General features: G+C 43.6%; 1 protein-coding gene across 1 annotated transcript in view; it reads right to left on the bottom strand.

The window, feature by feature from the left end:
* Positions 1-256: 256 nt before the first annotated feature.
* The window catches only part of ERGIC1 (endoplasmic reticulum-golgi intermediate compartment (ERGIC) 1), a 53,988-nt gene continuing 33,782 nt past the window's right edge, over positions 257-20,462 (bottom strand). Inside the window, exons 4-10 of the mRNA XM_010131693.1 lie at positions 18,104-18,198; positions 17,343-17,467; positions 14,809-14,913; positions 10,788-10,848; positions 9,530-9,630; positions 6,722-6,844; positions 257-989 (exon numbers count right to left, since the gene is read on the bottom strand). Coding sequence (XP_010129995.1) covers positions 882-989; positions 6,722-6,844; positions 9,530-9,630; positions 10,788-10,848; positions 14,809-14,913; positions 17,343-17,467; positions 18,104-18,198 — 718 coding nt within the window. The 3' untranslated portion in view covers positions 257-881. The remainder of the gene's footprint in view (positions 990-6,721; positions 6,845-9,529; positions 9,631-10,787; positions 10,849-14,808; positions 14,914-17,342; positions 17,468-18,103; positions 18,199-20,462) is intronic.

Genomic DNA, 20,462 nt, shown 5'->3' with positions numbered 1-20,462 from the left:
CAGACTGTTGGGTGGTCTGTGTTTAAAAAAACCTAAGAAAGAATAAAAGCTAAATGCTGTAAAGACAACTATTCCCTTTCAAAGCAAAGGCCACATAAAACTGTGTTGCTCAGTTTGGTTTTTACTTCATGCCACCTGTAAACACAAGACTGGATATTCAGTTTCTGGGAAGAAATGAAACCACTTTTACATCCAGAGTAAAAGGCAGGCCCTCCGCTACCTGGATCACAAATTACCCAGGATACATAGCTGGGGGGAAGGCTTCCTCTTCTCGTTTGTTCATTTCATTAGAAAGGTCATATCTGAACAAAAGAGCTTTCAATAAAAGCACAAAACATGTCTTGACGTTATTTCTGCCCTGTCTCTCAAGTTTGCTTTGGGGACTAACATTTTCCATTCCTCGCTAACAGATACATCACCTTTTTGGCACCACGGGTGGAATTTCTTCCTAATGTATAATTTTGCCTTATACAAAAGTCGATTGTCTAATCATGCAAATCCAACAGAATTCCAAAAAGTGCCACAAGACAGCTCAACTCTTTGCAATCTACTACCTAGTTTGTACACAGCCATAGGAACCCCCCAGGGAACAGACTGTCATCCTTACTTAGATCTGATGGTGTATTTCGGATACAGCATTTCAGCCTCTCTTTCTGGGGGGAAGAGAATTGAAATCTATGCCCTGACTCCATCATTTGTCACTTTCAGAGCTCTGAAATGCATGGAGATTTCTTTGATTTGTTGAAGACGTCTCCAATGAACTGCCTGATTAGAAAAAAAACTTACTGATTCAATCAAATAGAAAATAAAGACAAAAACAGGTAGTGGTAGATTTCTCAATCTTTGCTCCTGTCCTTGGAGACTAGGGTAGAGTTTCACAGCTACTGCATTTTCCCCAGCTGGATCTTCTTCCAGGCCTCTGATGCTGTGAAAATGCAGGAGTCGAGGATCCCAGCTACGGTAAACGTTCCTCCAATGATGGCGCATATCTGAAATGCACAGAGAGAGGAAATAGGTTTGTCAGTGATGACGGAAACTTCTACACAGCTTGAAATTGGGGGGAAGGATATAATTGCCAGCTGCTAGGGTATTTTCTGGAAGCATAGTAAGAACTGGGTAACAGTACTGGGGATGTGAGTACACGACAATCATTCAGGAAAACCATTCCCCACAGTGGAATAACTTAGTGCTATCCTGAACTCATCATAGCCTGAGCCAATCATAAATCTCAGCTCCTAGGAGCCTACGGCACGAACACTGTTCCTCTGTGGGCTAAACTCCACCTTTCTAGAAGCTCTGTATTGCTCATATCTTCCTACTGCTGTTTTCTATTATAAATTCCATGACCTTGTAGTCTTTTCCCTATTTCACAAGATACAGCATTTGCAAACAGGCAAAAGACACTTAAACAGCATGTGAAGGACAGTGACTAACAGAGAAACCTAGTACCAGTGACACCTACAGCTAAGGCAGTCTAACACTTTCCATTACACCAGCTGCTTACCAGAGTGCTGCCAACTTAACTCTTTGTGGGCTGAATTTTTCCATGCAAGATGTCTCGGGCTGAATTATTTAAATACCCATCAAAACTCGTAATCGTTATCAAGAACAGAGTTAGAGAAAAAATTATTCTCCTGATTAGCGTAACAGCTTACTTCTGTTCTCAAGTGCTGGAAAAAATGCAAAACTATTATGACATATTGAACCAAAGGTACTTTGGCTGGCGTACTCAAAATCAGGGGACGCCAGTTGCGGACTTTGCCACACGTTGCTTCAAGTCCCTTAGCTATGATGTGGGAACAATGCCAAACTTGCCTCCCAGGGAAGCTGCGCTGGAAAATGCATCCAAAGGGTTCGATACTGTGACAATAGCAATCTCAAAGTCCTCATGGAAATAAGTGACTTGTATTCAGGACCGGGTTAATACAAAGCACCTGCCAGTAACAAGTCAGATACCATGGGGATGGAAGAAAGGCTGCTCGCAGGGTGTCACCCCTCCCCGTGCACTGGACAAGGCAGGGTTCACATGGAAAGTGTGATGCACAATAATGTAACCTAATAACATTTAACAGCCAGGTTATAATTATGCAGGACCTGACATTTCCTAACTCCCACATTTTTTACTTCATAACTGTGATAGTCTCTTAATTTGATCTTTTACATTGTATAGGATTAGTTGACTTTGAGAATAAGACACCAGATCAGTGAGAAGGGGACGAGATACACAGCGTATTTCCGAGAAGGGTCTGCCTAGGAAAAGGGGGATTTTGCTGTGAGCTAGAAGCCAAGAGAGAGAAATGAACCCCAAATCAGTAAGCCAACGTAGGAGGCTATCAGGGAAATGCTTTCAAAAGGCACAGAAGGGAAGAGGTGCCACACTAGACCTACTGCGCCATGTCTCTTCTCCCACACAGCATTATACCCCATGGGCGAAGTTACAGACAAACGAGTAACAGAGCAGCAGCGTACAGCTCGGCAGGGAGTTAGCAGTGGCAACAGAACAAACTGTTTATTAATGGTGAGCGCAGGCAGCAAGAAATAAAGCACTCATTTACATGCATATTTATAACTGGGATATATGTGTTTAGCGAGCTTGGTGAAATGAGGAGCTGCAGTAAACACAGCTTTTGCGGGACAGTTGGCATTCTAGCAGATAAAGGCTTCAAAAACCAGAGCACCAGCCCGGTTAGCAGTTTAGGGGACATGTCCAGCTCCTGCCCCCAGCGCCCCCCTCTTTGCTATCCCTCAGAGCATGACGCAGGGTGACTTTTCAGGGAAAATGAACGCAATGGAGTTGGGTTATTTCAGTCCACAGCAGCTCAGCTGACAGGAGATGTTACACCGCAAACAACAGAAAAACCATCCAACACTAAGGTTTTGCATCATATGGTAGGAAAATCTGATTTCGGTGCAGCAGTGCAAGGGGGTAGGGAATAGAAAAAAATATATATTCATCTGCACAGCGCTGTAGTGCTGAGTGTTTATGAGTCACACACACCTGGTGTTCGCCTGGAGCCTGCCTCCCAGCACGCACACAGCCCTCTTATTTTGTTGCGACAGAAAAAAGGCAGCACCAGCGTTGGTCTGTAGGTCAGCAGAGAAGCTGCACCACTGTCTATCTTTATCATCACAGTTCTAATACGTATGGAGCGTTGCTCCTTAGCAGCACTGAAGGAAGTTAGGCATCACACACTGATTTGTGTTTAATGCAGTTTTATACTGGGGACCACTTGCGTTTGGCTCCATGAGGTCACAGTTTCACTCAGCCCCAACCATGAAAGGAGGAAGGAAAAGAAGTCTAGGAGTTTAGTAATTACAGCAGTGACAGACCATGCCCTGTGGGGTACACATGAGGGTTTTGACCAGCATATGATTATAGGATAGTGTCTGAGATGCAGGCTAGAGACTAAAGGAAAATACAAGTGAATATGTAGAGGCAAGGCTGCAAGCAAGATGACACAGAAAGGCAAGCGTCATATATGTGACTGTGGCTTCTGGGATGTCTTAAAATCTGAAAATTACTTTAAGGAGAGAGGGGATCAGTAGGACCCCCGAGTAATTCCTAGTAAGGTAAACGGCTGAATCCCACTCAGAGGTTTATGGCTGACCATCTTCATTTAAAATCACCACAGGACTAAGTCTACCACACCTGTTACTAACAGGTCCCATGGCTGAAATAATTCTCCCTGCAACCATTCTCCCTGCCCCCATTGTTTTCAGTTTGTTTTTTTTTCCCCACACCTAGAGGGCAGAAAACTATTTTTATAAAAAGAAAAAAAAGTTATTCTTTTCTTTGGATTTTGAATGCTTCAGCAGAACTTCTGCTCGTTTTCTGCCTGCTCTCCGCTTCCAGTCTCTAGATGACAAAACCTTCACGATAAAACCTTCTTTCACTTCGGCTACTCACAGGAACTCATAAATTTTCAGAAGTCAAACTTTCTCCCTTGCTCCATAACCTCAACCATGAGGCCATGAAGGGCTTTTTGTTATGGAGAGAGGCCTTGATTTTAAGTAGTACAGTTTAAAAGGCAAAACCTATTGTGCTTAACACTACGCAAAGTGTCCAAATCCCGGCAAATTCACAGCACAATGACAGCATCAGCACTGACCCACAAGCAATACAAAATCTTATTTAGTACTGAAATACTCTGAAGTGTGACATGCAAAGTAAAATCTATGCTAAACCAATGCCTTTTGTCCTGCACAGGAAGCACCTCTCACAGGGTATGGAAAATCAGGGAAATTCTTCGTATCACAAAACCCCAAGGAGCAGGCATGAGTTAGAGCGAGTCTGCTGGTAACGCAGGAGACCTGGGACCGCTGCTAAGGTGCTATAATGCTGCTCTTAGCAGTGCTGATGTTTCCTGGGGGCAAACTCATTATTAATAAAGAGTATCAGACAGCCTTCCCAGCAGCAGACTGAGATTCCTTTGGCTCTCTGCTGAACAGCCAACACCCTTCTCTCATTTGATGTCTCCACAAGGGATCACCCCTCCACAGTGTATCCTTCCCTCCAACATCAACACTGTTTTCCCCCCCGAAGTCTCTTTCAAGCCCACAGGATCCTCTCCCATCCCTGGGACCCATTTAAATTTGCTGAAAGCCACACAGGTGCCCTAGTAAACAATCTGCTCACTAAAAGGAGTCGCAGGTGACCCTCCCCTACCCCAGGGCCCCTCTTGTGGTTTTTAAATTAAGCAGCTGCTGCTAAGAAAAAGCTGCTGCTTTCCACGGCCAGCCCCATTAGGCAATGACTCCAGATGCCCCAGCACAATCTCTGCCTGGACTTCAGCCCAGTGCTCATCATCACTAACTGGTCTCCAGAGCAACCATGATGCAAAAGGTCACACTGGAGATACAGGAAGGGGCTAAAGCTATGGAAAGAACAACGGAACAGATCATGTCATCAAAACAGGGCAAGGAAACCCAGGACAAAAGATCCTCTGCAGCACTGTTCTCCCCCTCCAACCTTTTCAATGCCACCTTGAACACTGTAAAGCTTTAAGCGTAGCGCACACACAGCCAAGGCTGCCCTGCTGTAAAACACTCCTACCCTCAACAAGAGGGTAACATGACAGCAAGAGCAGGTCATCCGTACCAGGGCCAGATGGTCCAGACTGATAGCCATGATACAGTGTCTGTAACAAGGACCTGTCCCTAAGTCAGCCACTTCTGGCCAGGGTCTGGCACACCTGTCTGACATCCTGCATAACTGCTACTACACATACAGCTGCCAGCCCCATGTCTCCATAGGAAAGACGTTCCATTAGAATGGCCCCACGTGAGCTGCTTAAGACTATAGCCACTTACAAGACCAAACAAAGCAGACAAAGATCTACTGTAGAACTCTTCTTCAGTGGTCCAGCAGCCAGCAAGTGCCTGGCTAGCTTTACAGACAGGATGGGGCAAAATTCTAGCTGAGGCCATTTGAAATCCAAAGGGTTATTGTGGCAATCAGTGAGGAAACCCTCTCCTGTGGACTCCTTATGTGAACTCTGAAGCACAGCATGGTATTCAACAAAGATACTATTTATATGCACACAATGGCATATCAGCAGTAAATCAATGCTAGCACTGGACAAGACGAAGAATAATGGCAGCTATCAATCACTTCCAAACACTTTCCCATTAAAACCACCTCCACACCCTCAGCCCCAACAAGATGCCAAAGAAACCTATGAGAGCATATTGTTAGGGGAAGAATTAGAGGCAGTATGAGATGCCAAGTCATAAAATGCTGATGTTTAAACTTTAAGATCATGTTTTGAAACTAAGCAGCCATGCTGTGAAGAGAAGGTCTTAAACCACATTTACATATTGCTCCAATTCTCCTTCTCTTGGTATTTGCGTATCCTAGAGAACACAGGCATTTCTAGAGTTAAGTGAAGGGAACTTGGAGTTTATCAGGAGCTGCAAAATCTAAATCTTTAAGTGCAACACAGCCACAACTGTTTGTGTTACTTCCAATTAAAATATTGAAACAGTTTAAAAATCAACATCAGAGGTCTTCATTCCAGCCGATTTATCAACTTCACATTCTACCATGCCCTGCAGGCACAGCAGACTGCAGCTTAAATTTTAAGCCAGCTCCCACAGGACACACATTTTTTAAAATTCTGGAAGATCTTTAAATAGCTCTTTGCCTAACTAGCAGTTTGGACAGTACAGCTTTGTTATAAATGCTAAAATCAGTACTGCAGGATGTTATCTGGTCAGATCAAAACATAACTCGTCAAGAAAACACCTCTGGAATTTGATAATGCAGCTCTCTTCCACTTCTACCCAAGAGCAAACGCCTGGAACTGGCATACCCATATTAAGCCAAGTAGCAGCACTGAGTTCTCTGCATTCTCTGCAAGTTACACCTCATTATTAGAGAGATGGTTTATTGCAGCACGCTTTACTGCATACCACATTAGCTTTACTTCTGAGTTTCTGATGTATTGCAATAGTATCCATCCTGCCTAGACTGAGTTTGGCATTTCTGGAATAGGATAATTTTTTTTCTTCTTGTGCCTAGCTATTAAATCAAATTGTTGTAGCACAGGGCTTACCAGTTACCTCACTTACACTTCAGCACAGCTGTGGTGATGTACTGCTTTATTTCAATCCTATCACAATGCTCCGAAGCAGAAACTCAATGCTTCTGGACAGGAGCGGCTCAGAAGGTAAATGAAAGGCAGGCAAGAGAAGGGAGAATTACAGGTTTAAAGTAACTCACCGATGTGATAAACCTGTACAAAGGCTGCCTCCTCTCTGTGTATTTCACTGTGATGGGGCTCAAATCATAACGAAACCAGATAGCTGGGATAATGCGGCCAGTGTGACTGTAGGCTACGTACTCCTAGAAAAGAGAGTGGAGGAAAAATGGCAGAAAATGTGAGCGATCTCATTCCGACAGAGTGTCTGCAATAAAACTATTCCTGTGGATCTGGCCCTTACTCCACTGTTTTGTACTAACAGCAAGACTAAAAGAAGCAAACAGTTATATCCTGCATGACTACCCACCCCCTATCATTATAAAACAGGAAAATAAGTTCTTTACAGTCTGACAGTGATATAACTGGGAACCGTGATGGTGCTTACTCTCACCTTCATCTGAAGTTACAGAAGTAAAGACTGTCAGTGGTTTCTCTAGCTTAGATCTGCTCTATTTAAATACAAGCAGTCTCTAAGTGGTTGCAGGTGAAGTTTTTGTACTGTCAGGATGTAAATCGTATACTGGGATATTCATCAAACAAATGGAATTCAGTCTGCAGAACGTGAAAATCCCTTCTGGCCCACACACTCAGAATAGCAAGCAACAGCTCCCGTCTGCAAGGCCGCCTTCACACTGGGACCCACAATGAGAATTTTTTGCCCACTCAGTATGAATCACATAGACCTGTGATTAAACCATATTTAAAAACCATGCTGAAAGCCAAAATGAAACTGTGTACAGAAAAATATTGGCAAAGGTTCAAAAAAATACTTCAAGCTGGTTCAGGAGAGACATCTTCAGATTGCCAGTGATAATCTTTAATCCATTTCTTTGATAACAGGTCCAGTGCAATCAATCAGCGGTAACAACCCAACAAGATATCATGCACAATGCCAATCATGAACAGATACCAACATCAACTCAGAATTGAAAGAAAGCTTTTTGAGCCATTATTTGTCCGTGCTCTCGGTGGAAATACTTATCAGTTTTCAAGGATCAGGATATTTATCTTGACAGACTGAAGAAAAATCAAAGAAAAGCAGGCTGGGGACTCAGCAATTCAGTGAGAGTCTTCCGCACCAGCAAGGCACACACTCCCTCTTTATTCAGCTGCTCTTCCCTTCTTTCGCCCTAAGACATGCCTGCCAACTCAGATGACCTCTTCTGTTTTAATTCTCCTTCACACAAAGGCAAAGACAACCTCAAATACTTCAGAAAGATGAAGAAAGGACAAGCAATAGGACACCCATGAGCATGATATGGAAGAAATCGTTTTACTCTCTGTAAGCTCAGAAGAAGGTAGTGAAACAGCACGATTTCCTTCATTAATCTCAAACACCAAATTTCCTCCCCCCTTTTTTTTTTCCCCATGGATGACAGGAGAAGCAGAATGCAGCTGAAGTCCCCAGCCATAGTATTTTCAGGGATCTTACTGCAGAAGTTCTGCAGCCTATCTTGGGATGGAGGCTATCTGGGGAAGTGAAGAAACAGAGGGTCTAGGAGGTAAAAGGGGAGAGGAGACAGACAGTCTACACTGGAGACTCTATTCATCTCTTCACGCTCATCACTCTGTGTCAGGCTATTCCAACGGCTTCTGATTTCTGTTTCCCACCCATCGATATGGGAGACAAGGACTGCACCACTAATAACAGAATTTTTACTTTTTAATGAAAAGAAAATGCAGAGGCAGCACTGTTGTTCTGCACTTCAGCTGTGATAGAACTGACCTCATTTTTTCCTTCCTCTCCCCCTTTCCCCACCAGCCATCCTGCCCTAATGAGTCAGTCTTGGCTGAATGCCTCAATTTGCAACCATGCTGACAGAAGTGTCAAAGGTTCCTGCTGTCTATTTTCCAAATTACTTTCAGAACTTGCGTTGCAAGAGCCTTATCAGAACAACGGTTGTGACATCAAGCAGAACAAATACATGCTAATCTGAATAGAGAGAGACACCGTACAAGCAAGCCCAAAAGTCACTAGACAGGAACGTTAATCTGAGAACCGGTCCATAAGAGCGTGTGCTTGATTCTCAGTATGGCAAACTAGCAGTAATTAGATATTATAGCAGATTTTGGACACCACTTTAGCACCTGACCACCAGATAACTTCAAACTGAAAGAGTACTATTTAAAAAGTAGTTTTGGTTTTTTAGGTTTTTTTAAAGTTCAATACATTGTATTATTAAAATGCAAATATCCCCACATTTAACGTAGATGAATTTAGGAATCATAAAGTTACAATAACTATCATAATCCACTATAATAAAGTAGGGACTGTGAAATAGTCAATTAGCATGTATTTGCTGCTGCAGGTTGCTGCTGAAATCATATTTGTAAAAATCTAAAAACTCCACTAACTTGTCTGATACATCCATTGAAACTGAGACTGTTCTATTAATAAAACCATGTCTAAGTGCTGTTTTGCATGTTCACTGGGCTTGCAGTTTCCATCTAGGTGCATCTTGACACAAATCACATGAGCTCCTGCAGCATGTAAAAAAACCTTCCACACAACTCACAGAAATCTAGATCAGTTAAACTAACATACAAGCAAGTTAGGGGTAAGAGTATCTTCTGGAATTAAAACGATACCACCACCTGCTCTGACAATCCAAACCGAGGTAAACACCAGCACCAGGAGTAACAGGAAGCGCCGCTCTGAAGAGCTTCAGTTCCTGCTGCTCCCAGCAGAGGCTACTGTTCACCTACAAACAAATGTACATGGCTGCAGAGCAGAGGAGCGAGAGGGAGAACGAGCGATGACCAAAGATCCTCCCTGCATCCACTGGGCTGCAATGAGGAGCTTCTCTGAAAACGACCTGCTACTTTACCTTATTTGCTACAGTATATTGATATGAATATCGCTGCTTGCCACTCATGTCTTCGTACACCGTTGGGACTATCTTCAAAATGTAATCGTGAGATGCAAGAGCTGTGATCAGGAAAGGAAAGGAAAGGAAACATTAGTGTTCAGAGAAAGGAACCACAGACTGCAAAACACTTCAGAATAAACATGCAAAATCAACTAAAACAGGTAAGTCAGAGAAAAGGTATCTCCCTCCTCCTCATCTCAGGTTCTGTGACAAAGTGACAATTTCTCATCCTACATTTATGCCCTTTGTACAAAACTTTGAAAAGTAGTCGGATGACACCAGAACCTGCCCATCATTCTAAGACTTGTGTAGCACCACAACCCACAGAGATGTGTTAGGGTCACTTTAATCTTCCTAACTGCTTGCCACTACAAATGAGCACAAAATGCTGGCCTGGTTAAATCAAGAACTAGCTAAGGTTGGAGCTGCAGCTCACTGAGCTTCTTCTGACAGAAAAAGCTGAGGCATCACAACCTGTGTAGTCCCATTTCTTGCACATCCAACCATTTATCTTTCTTTCTTTTTCTTCTTCCTTCACCTATAGCTGCTTAATAGTAATTTTTATTGTTTAAATGGCTTATACTTTTTTTTGTGTCTGCTCAAACAGTTCCAAAACAGAATTCTAAACAATTTCTTCGCATGATCCTTTGGCCAAGTGTAACACAATGACATTTGGTTCCTGGAGAAAGAAAAACAAAACACAACTGTATGGCTTCAGGAACAGCCATAGAAATTCTGTTCCAAGAAGTGAACGAGACTGTGGGAGCCTGGACTCCTGAAGGAGGATTACTATGTTGAATTGTAGCAGGCACTAGAAATTTCATTTTGTCTTGCTGGTCATAAAAACGGGCAATGAAAATGCCCCAGGGTAGAACTTAAGGTAAGAGCTAACTTGCAATGCAAGAACAAGGAAAAGTTTTGGTGGTGTAAAAGCAGAAAAGGGAAGCTACAAGAATAGGAATCACATAAAAAAACTCAGTAATTCTGAGTCGGTCGTAACAGCTGGAGACAATGTCCAGGTTACAGAAGGGTTTGGTTTTGGGCTAAGCCTTCTCTATGGTACTGGAAGTAAATGGAAACGTCAGTCAGCACTGTCTGGATCATTTTGGTTAGAGAGGCAAATTAAAGACTTCTGGATATGCCAGCATTGCACAAATGGCCCTGCCTCCCCTCCTGTAGAGAATGGCTAAGACCTGTAATCACCGAGAATACATACGATTTGAGCTGAGTTTGTCTGCTCCCTCCAAGGCATTGAATGCTCCGTGAACATTATGGACCTGGAAAGCAAAAAGGCGTATGAAGAAATTATGTTTTCACTTAGTATTCGTGATCTTTGCTTCCCTATCCCATCCTGTACAGGGAGATCAGCCTGATTCAACTTTTCTGAACACAAAGCCTCAGCTCAGCAAAATATGACTTGAAATATCTTTCAGTGACCATTCATGCAGAGGTTGGTTCCAAGTAAAAAAGTTGATTCCACAATGGCTTACAAGATGAAACCCCAAACCACTCCAAAGCTAAAGGAACTGCAGTTGAAAGAGGCCAGTTGTGAAAATTCATTGCGAGATGTTTAAGAGCTTTGCATAATTAACTCTGAAATTCATTTATCAGGCTGAAAGGGAAATAAATGGGAGTTATATTCAGGTTTATACTCAAGAGTTCTCCTGTAAAGGTAGCTCATGTCAGAGCAGTTGGTCTTGTACAGCTTTAATTCATTAGCCCAGCTTTCACACCACGCACACTATGCCTTTGGAGATGGGAAGGACACATGCCATCCAAGCACTGCCATCCATTCAGCTTCTCCTGCAGCTGGTCCCAGGCATGCAAGTATCTGCTGGCCCAGAATAACAGGATTTCCACCCTATGCCTTCCACACACTATGACCTGGATTCTGACATCCACCAACAGTACACTCAATCTGTGAACTCTCTAGACAGGGAAAACCCCACACCAACAGCTGTAGATTAGAGGTTGTATCACTCCTGTAATGTACAGTACAGTAAGCTATACAGAAAGAACATGTAACTCCACAACCTAGAAATTCCTGACCTTAAGCCAGACAAAAGAGACGAAGAGTTTGGAAGAAGTATTTGGCCATGGGTGCGACAGAGGTTCACTTCACTAACATGACAATGTAATCTCCTTCCCAGACCTCTCAACCACTGATAGCAAGTGGATGAATTTGCCTCATCCTAATGGCTGTTTCTCTATTCTGAACACAATGGAGTAGATGATGGTTTGGAGGAGGCAGCAAGCAGATCTGTTTCTTTCCTGAGAAAGGAAATTCTAGAGAGACAAAATCATCAGCAAGTTCAACTGGCAACATGCTGCTAAGAAGCACAGAGCAAAAGCAACAGCTGAACCTTCTCCAGTGCCTTTTAGTCTGCTGGCATTTCAAATATTTTACACAACAGCAACCATTTCTGAACTGCAGTCTGTACTGTGTAAATATTCTTTACTCATTGTAAAAAGCATATGAAGAAAGAAAAGCCCCTGGACTGGGCTATTGTATTATGTTCCATTCTGGATGCAGCTAAGGAGTAGGTCTCTTATAGCGTAGCTGGGCCAGAGACTTTAAGATCCACTTCAAACACTCTTAACAGTAAATATGTGCATGGTTGCTCAGCAAATATCTGTATCTATCCTGTGAGGAATCTGTATATTTGGACTTACATCCTTGTCCTTGGCTCCACAGCATCCACACTTCTACTTATACGTAAAAGTTGTCTGCTCCACATCTCTCTACAGAGTGAGTTCGCAAAGCTGCTTGTTACAGAGCTTTCACACAAAGCCACCAGACACCTCCACAACTCCCTGTTTCTGTGCCATCAGGTCCTTTGGTGCATCTGTCTCTCGTCTTTGCAACGTGGATGACATTTGTAACTCCCAGTCTGATGTTTTACTACAATTTTCCTTGTGGAATATTCTGGACTCCCATTACGATACTTGCTGTCCATAGGTTGCTAATTAATCCCTGCTCTACAAAGTGCACAGGTGTGTTCCTTGGGGGAATGTACTTGTTTGTACTTTATTAAGTACCTGGAAGGACTTCAACAAGAATTAAGCTTTTGGCCACAGTAATAAAATTGCTTTGCAACAGAGAACTTAAGTAAGCCTGTTTAGCCAGATGTTCTCAGGACCGTCCTACACTACCAAAGCCAAATCTCACGCTTGGAGTAGCAGCACAGGAGGCTACTGAGTGATTTAACAGTGCCAACACTTTATTCTTCTGCAACATGGACCTCAAAGAAATGCTTGACTACTATGAACACATGCAAAGACATGTAACTGGTCACATAACTCAGCCAGAGTCCAACAGAGGCTAAAATAACTTCCAACCTTGCAACTATCAAGGAAAGACAAGACAGCTCACAAAGGCTGAAACTAGGATTATTCAATACCATGTTCTAGTGCTCAAGAGATTTCTATGATTAAAGAAGTATAATCGCCTACTTTCCACATCTCTTTCTTTACGAGGTTACCTAACATGCAAGAACCTCTTTGGTTTGAATTTTGGTCTCATCTACACGAGGGAAAAAATAAAAAAGTCTACAAAAAGTCTGTCACTATTGTGCATGAATACCATTGACGAATTGAAGCTCATTCAATGCCAGACAAGATTTAAATCTCTATTTCGAACAGACTGGTTTTTCTAGAGAACACAGGGTGTACCTTAGTGGGTCATTCTGGCTGAGCTGGTAACAACTTTACAAAGAACTAACTCCCAGCACATGACACAAGTCAATGAGAAGCTCCTCACCCCCTTTAAGACATGAGCATATATTACATCAAAGCAGGTGGAGACAACCCAAAATATCCAAAGGTGTATCTAGATAGATTTAAAGCCCTCTGTAGCTGCTGGCTCTCTACCCGCTCGCTGAATCTTAGTAGCACCTGTCTAGTGAATGTATCCTTCTTTAATTTGTGCTGCTGAACTCATGTTTGCCTAGAGGATCAGCAGCACCTACATGCTCCAGTCCTATGTACAGAGATGATGAGTAGTTATTCTGAGCTTTGAAAATACTAATCAGAACTTGTCCAAATCAGGAGCCAACTATATGTTTGCTAGACAGGTTTCTCACCACCAGAACTGAAGACATGTGCTCCTTTGCCCCCAACTGTCCAGGCTTCTCATCTCATTCATGCTGATTCACACTTTAGTTGCATTACTCAAAGTCTCCATGATAAAACAGTGGGAACACTACCTTAGAGCACTGATTTCCCACGCAAACTGCAAACCTCTCTATTAGCGCTTACCTAATATTTTTCATAATCTCAGTGTGCTTTACAGACATTAAGCCAAGCTTATTTATATGCTAATATTTCAGCATTCTCACACAAGATATTTCCTAAAAGAAGCCGGGAGCAGAGTCAGGAGACTACAAAGCAACGCTTAGACTTGTTAGCATGAAAAAGGGTTTTGGAAGTGGGTGTACAGAAGCAGACTAATGAGACGTCTGTGCTGAGGAAAGAAGATTACAGAGAGACTATGGGTAAGCAATGTTTAGGGTGAGTCGCAAACTGGGTGTGCACATGTATAACTCCCACCCATGATGCTGGCTCCTTGGATGTAGGCTAGAGAAGTGCTGTAATGTGTCCTGATGGAGAAATCAGGAGTTATTACATAACTTGCAACACCTGGTGAACCTCTATCCACAGGGCAAGCACACACGTTCAGCTTCTTCCCAGCAGGGAACTGGCAGTTCTAACCTGTGTTTCACAGAACAAATTTGACTAATAGGTGTCTGCTGTACAAGCAGAGCAAAGTGAATTAAAAAGAACTTGACTGGTGTCATGGTAGACAGTAGCAAACAAACATCTTCCCTCAGTACACTCACTGCTCCTCTGCAAAGACAGTCAAGATTAGTTTGCTGTATTAATACTGAAAAGAGCACTGCACGGGATTGCGCAGTGCATCCTCACTTCTACTCCCTGCAGGAAAATAGCCACATAGTTTTCCAAAAGCACTTTCAGTTTCAGATGAAAACAGCAAAGTTACTCTATGACTGAACACTGCTCCCTCCCGAAGTGGTGCCAGGTAACAGGTTGCGAACACTTCCAAACTGAGTCTACGTTGCGTGAATGCAAGGGACAGGCTTACTTACCCAGGCAGTCCTTTCATATTTCCTCCCCACACTGTACGTGGCCCTTCCATAAAACCAAAGTGTTTAACATTAAAGACACTCTCATTGCATTCATACCCCTAAAGCCAGGGAACTTTGGGGAACAGAACTCACCTGTAACTTGTCCCCAAATGAGAGCTTGTGGATGACATGAGTCATGTCAGGATTCTGAGGCTGCGCAGTGGCACTGTGCGTTGACACGTGAAAGTTACCAGGAACCTAAAATTAGTCAAGACAAGGAAGACGAGATTTCACATTTTATCCCTCAAGGCATTGCTAGGCTCTGTGATACAAAGCAGAAATGCCTGGATCCATCCAGCTTGACAGGCTGTATCTACTCAGCAATGGACAACCTCTAGCACGTCAGAGAAAGGCTCAAAATACCTTGGTGCACCTGACCAACACCACCACACAGCACACAGAGCGGAGATCGGTTACATCCCACAGCTCAGGAGTCTGGCACTCTCACATCACTGCTACTGCTGCTGACTAGGAGGTGATGAGTGGATCACTCCCAGCTTCAGGGTTTCCTTACACTTAAGGCTACATCTTTCATCCCTATTAAAATAAGATTCATGTCTGACAGGCAACAAACAGTTGCTTAATGTTTTACTCCCACATCTTGCATTTATAAGTGGGCCCACTGCTGCAGAACAACCCAAGAAAGCTGTGGATATATTCTTGTTGTAACACTGGTCATGAACAACCTCACATTTGAGAATGAGTTTTATATAAAAAGAGGAAAAAACCCACCAAAACCAAGGAGCCTTCCCATACAAACTAAGCTGGATCTTCAGCTTCTAGCCCTCTAACAGCTCTCCCAATACAGGATTTTCTGGGTCTAATTTTTTTAATGGAGAGAAATGCAAAGTTGTGAAAAATACAGATTTCATCTGAAGACTCAGTTTCAAGACAGAAAATGAGCACTGGCATCATTCTGACAGGATCACTCCAGCATGCACACACTTTTCAGGTCACTAGCCCTACGCCATGAAGTCTTTCAGCAGATCCAGCTCAGCTGCTGTTATGGAAGGCATAGTAACTTTTTCCTATCGAGAAAAGGTTGGGAAATTAAGCAACACAGAGAAGCACTGTGACATGGCCTAAGAGTGGGAGGATGGTTATACAACTGGTGCCCATTGTGCTCTCTGCAGAGACGCCTCACCAGCAGGGCTATGGGAGGCCACATGCCGTTCCATGTGCTTTCAGGAAAGCTAATTTAAATGAGTTGAGGAACAGCAGTGCACTCCTGGGAACACTTTCAGGTGTGGACACAAGCTGTGTCATACACAAGCTCAGTAAACAGGGTGACAGACTCTGAGGTAAGGAGTACGCATAATCACCTCTCTGTTACCTTGTCCTCCCCCTTCAGGTTTGAGAATAACACCCACACGCAACTCTTGGTCAAGTTTCAGAGCCTGGCCATGACCCACTCTAGACACCAGCTCATACAGAAGCCTGTACAATTTACACCAAAGAACTGAACACTTTCATCTCCTACACAAGAGGTTCGAGTTTTCAGAGCCCAAAGTCCTGGGTCTGACAGCAGTCCCAACCACTGTACGAGACAAGGCAATTAGCAGCCTTTCACAGATTAAGTGGTGAAGGGAGGTCATCACTGTCACATACAGCACTCCCCCTTGGAGTTGCTTTGGTGAACAGATCACACCACGTCTAGAAGACAAAACCTCAAGTATTTCAGCTCTGTGCTTTGGGAATTAACAGAACAAGAACTAACTTCTCTCAGTTTTGTGGGCTATCAGCTGCCAGTAATCTTGGTGGCTTAGAGATGAGGAAAGGAATGTCCTCTTTTTAAGTCTCTAATCCTTGCCATGCCACAGAATCAGTAAGAGGTTCTGCCTGTTATTTTTAGATGCGATTTAACATGACCTGGGAGGAAAAGAAGGAAGTAGGATTTTGTAGCCTGTGGTACGCGAGGAGGCGTGAATAAAGGGTGTGTCCTTCTTAGGACATCAGCGGGCCCCACCACTGCTCCCCCACCCCAGCTAGTCATCTCCAGCATTACATAGCAAGATTATTCAATTCTAAACACACCCATCCCAGAGTGAAGCTTCCTCCAGGCCTGGATTTTCATTCTTTGAGGCAGAAGTGAAGCATCATGACAAAGCATGCGCAGAGGCTGTATTCCAAACATCTCAGTATGGAGCCATTTCTGTTACGCTGGCACCCTCTAGTAGGGAACATTCCTGTCATTCTGCGGCTCTCGGAACAAAAGTGCACTTGGATAGGGATAGAGACACTGCCAAAGACCTCTGCACAGCGAGTCACGTTTTGGAGGTGCAAAAGTCGTGACAAGTAAACACAGAAGCCGTTCAGCATTTGCAGGCAGTTCATTAGGCTGTTGCACTGGAAGAGACAGCACTGGCCACAACACAGAGCTGCTCTTGGTGCTGTTAAGCAAAGCAGGTAATTGAGATAGCATTGGAGAGTGAAGAAAAAGTTATAACACATTCTCTGTGGGTCTAAGTATGTAGCCACCTATGCCCACACTGTTGTGCAGCACCAAGAGACTTAACCTCACCACTGAGCAGGGACATGAACAAACACTCTACAGGAGAGACATGGCACAGAGGTTTTCATGAACATTTTAGAAATTTATCTTGCTAGAACACACTCGCCACACTCACCTTGTTAATGCTGAAATGCCCCTCAAACCTGCAGCCATCCCCATTATTGAGAGGTATCTTCATTGAGTTGTCAATATGACCCACTTCATGCCTTCCCATTTCATCTTGGATGTCAAGTCCAACTACTGCAAGGATGGGAGAGGAGGAGACAAAAATCAAAAGAAATAACAGGAAGGTTGCACAGGAAAAGCATGCACTGCTTTTACCGGTAAAAAATCCACATCTTTTTTCCTGACATTTGACTAAACTGTGCTTGTAACATTATTTGTCAAATATTAATTGTTATACCAGCTCTTCAGAAAGAGCTCTGTAACCAAACTTCAGATTGCCTATTTGACACAAATACACCTCCCATGCTCTGGCAGCTGACTGCAGTCTCATTTACACAAACAGGAAAACTTCAGGTGGACATGGCAGGTGATTTGCGAAAAGCCAACAACTAGCTGGTGCATTCAGAGTTACGAATGAAACTTGGGAGGTTTCTTGCTCCCAGAGACAAAAAGGTTGATATGAAAAAAGAAAACGAGATTTAGCAAGAAGCCAGCAAGGGAGGTCAGCCGCTAACACAGGCTGCAGAGTGAGTCCAAGAAAACAGGTGTCCTGGCCTGGAACAGAAAGCAATGGGGTATTGGCAAAGGCTGCTGCTACTTGATCTCCATCCACCTTATTACAGAAGAAGGGCCACTGTACCAGTTTGGGCCCATTTCAAGTATTACTTAAAATACAAAGTAAAACTGATTAAGTGAAAAGGGGTAACTCACATTCACAGTGCAGGTTTGGCAAACTGATGTTCAGATTCACTTCTATTTTACCTCCACTGTCTTTGTCTGGGTCATCCACGTAGAGCTCATTAACTCTGGAGGACAGAAAACACAGGTGGGTTTAGGCACAGAGCTACTTTCCACAGGAAAAAAACAACTTCCACGGGAAGGGAGAAAAAGGAAACTGAAGAGTTTGACTGTGTGACAGTGGCAACAGAGTTACAAGGCAGAGAGCAGGAAAAGCCCTCCTCAACTGCATGGGTGCAAATCACGATTTAATTTTACTTCTTGCTTGGCAAGTGCAGGAGGATTTAAACAAGTCTCCTGCACCAGCAGAAAACAAAACTCCTGCGCTGATTTTTGCTTCCTGCCCCTTTCCCTAACCTGAATTTCAGAGGCACTACAAACCAAGAACCTAAGGCAGACGAGGTGGCAGGCCAGTGTGCTAGCCCTCTGCACACCAAGGCTGCTACTTCTTTCAGGAAAGAGGGAAGCACGTGCTTTTCGATTTGTTTCACAAACAGATTTAGAGAAAGGTCACTCTCAACTATCCCACAGGAAACAAATTGTGTAACTAACTGCCATTTGCTGTTGCCACCTAGTTGACAAAACAGCGGCAAGAGAAGGCATATGGCATATTTGTATCTCCCTCCTGAATATCTCACTTCGATCTATGAGTGGTAACCAAAAGCAACATCTAAAATTGAGGAGAAAAGGATCAGAGCCAGGAACAGATGGGAAGACACATCCGGGACAGCAGGATCTAACACACTATGCATCAGTCTCCCAAAGAGTAATGTTGTTTCATAGCACCCACAGTGCTGGCACATATTTCATCAAGACAAAATACAGATAAAGAGTAAAAGGAATACAAGAGTATAAATATTCACTGTTGGCACATAGGAGCCATCTGACATGTAAAATGTAAACTAAAAAAACCCAACACAAGCACAGACAAACTACTGGAAAGAGTAGGACAAAGTACAGCGAAGGGCTACAAAGATGCTGAGGGGACTGGAACATTTCTCTTATGAGGAAAGGCTGAGAGACCTTGGTCTGTTTAGCTGGAGAAGGGAAGACTGAGAGGGAGGGTCTTATCCATGCTTACAGATATTTAAAGGGCAGGTATTAGGAGAACAGGGACAGTGGTGCCCAGTTACAGGACAATGGGCATAAAGTGGAACACAGGAAGTTCCATCTAAACCCTCTTTACTTTGAGGGTGGCAGAGCCCTGGAACAGGCTGCCCAGAGAGGTTGGGGAGTCTCCTTCTCTGGAGAGATTCACCTGGACGTGATCCTGCGCAACCTGCTCTCAGTGAACCTGATCAAGCAGAAGGTTGGACCGGATGATACCCAGAGGTCTCTTCCAGCCCCTAATGTTCTGTTATTCTGTGTGAATGGTCTTAGAGAACCCACTCCAGGGAAACACACCACACTGAACCAAGCAGATGGCGAGATTACCTAGCAGCTATTTCTCCTTCAAAGTCCAACACTGTTCAGCCTCGTCAAATAAGATGATCTGACAATTTATCTTCCAGTTGGACAGCTTATAAAATGATGGGAACTTATGCTCAAACTACATCAAATAAGCTACCTAAGAGCCCCATGTGATTCTTATTTAATGCTCAAAGTGCATGAAACCCTTTGACAAGCCCTTGCCAAAGAGTCTGCATGCTAATAGACAAACCAGACTAAGGGCAGCTACAAGACAGATTCAAAGTGATTTTGCTCTGGTGATACAACTCTGGACCATAATGAACTGTTTGCCCTGTGGATTCAGAAGAAACCAGCCTTCACACTAAGAAACACGCAGCCGCCAATTTTTTTGGAGGTAATTACTCACAGGTCAGTGAGGTTTACAGACACTTATTTAAAACCAGCACAGCATTTGTCTTCAGCTTCACAGCCCTACCTTTCTCTGTTTTTAATTGGCTTGACAAGTTGCTTGCAATCATTACTCAACGTATTTTTCAAGTGATTAATAAAAATGACACAGAGGGAGGGGAAAGATTGCTCATCAGTGACCTAGTTAGAAGCTTTTTGGCTGAGCCCTCTCCTCCCAAGTGGAATGCATTAAATCTTTTGCGTGTTTATTACTGGTGGATTGGGTAGCGATCGGGATTAAGTCATATATCCAAATATGGTTGTGAGGAGCAGCTTCAGCCAGGACAGGCATTAATCCCCCAAAGCAACGCACCTTTCTGTGCTTCCCGAGTCCTCCCACCAAGATTGCAGGTGCCAGCCAACCTGTTTCATAACAGCAGCACCTGGCTTCTTCCCAGCTCTCTGAGATGTGGGCCATGCCCAGCCAGTGCCACGGGCAATTTGGTGTTACTGGTGAAAAGAAGCATTCACGCCA

The sequence above is a fragment of the Buceros rhinoceros genome, unplaced genomic scaffold (genome assembly GCF_000710305.1).
Source record: "Buceros rhinoceros silvestris isolate BGI_N320 unplaced genomic scaffold, ASM71030v1 scaffold30742, whole genome shotgun sequence".
Taxonomy (NCBI): domain Eukaryota; kingdom Metazoa; phylum Chordata; class Aves; order Bucerotiformes; family Bucerotidae; genus Buceros; species Buceros rhinoceros.
This window is presented reverse-complemented; position numbering and strand designations above follow the sequence as displayed.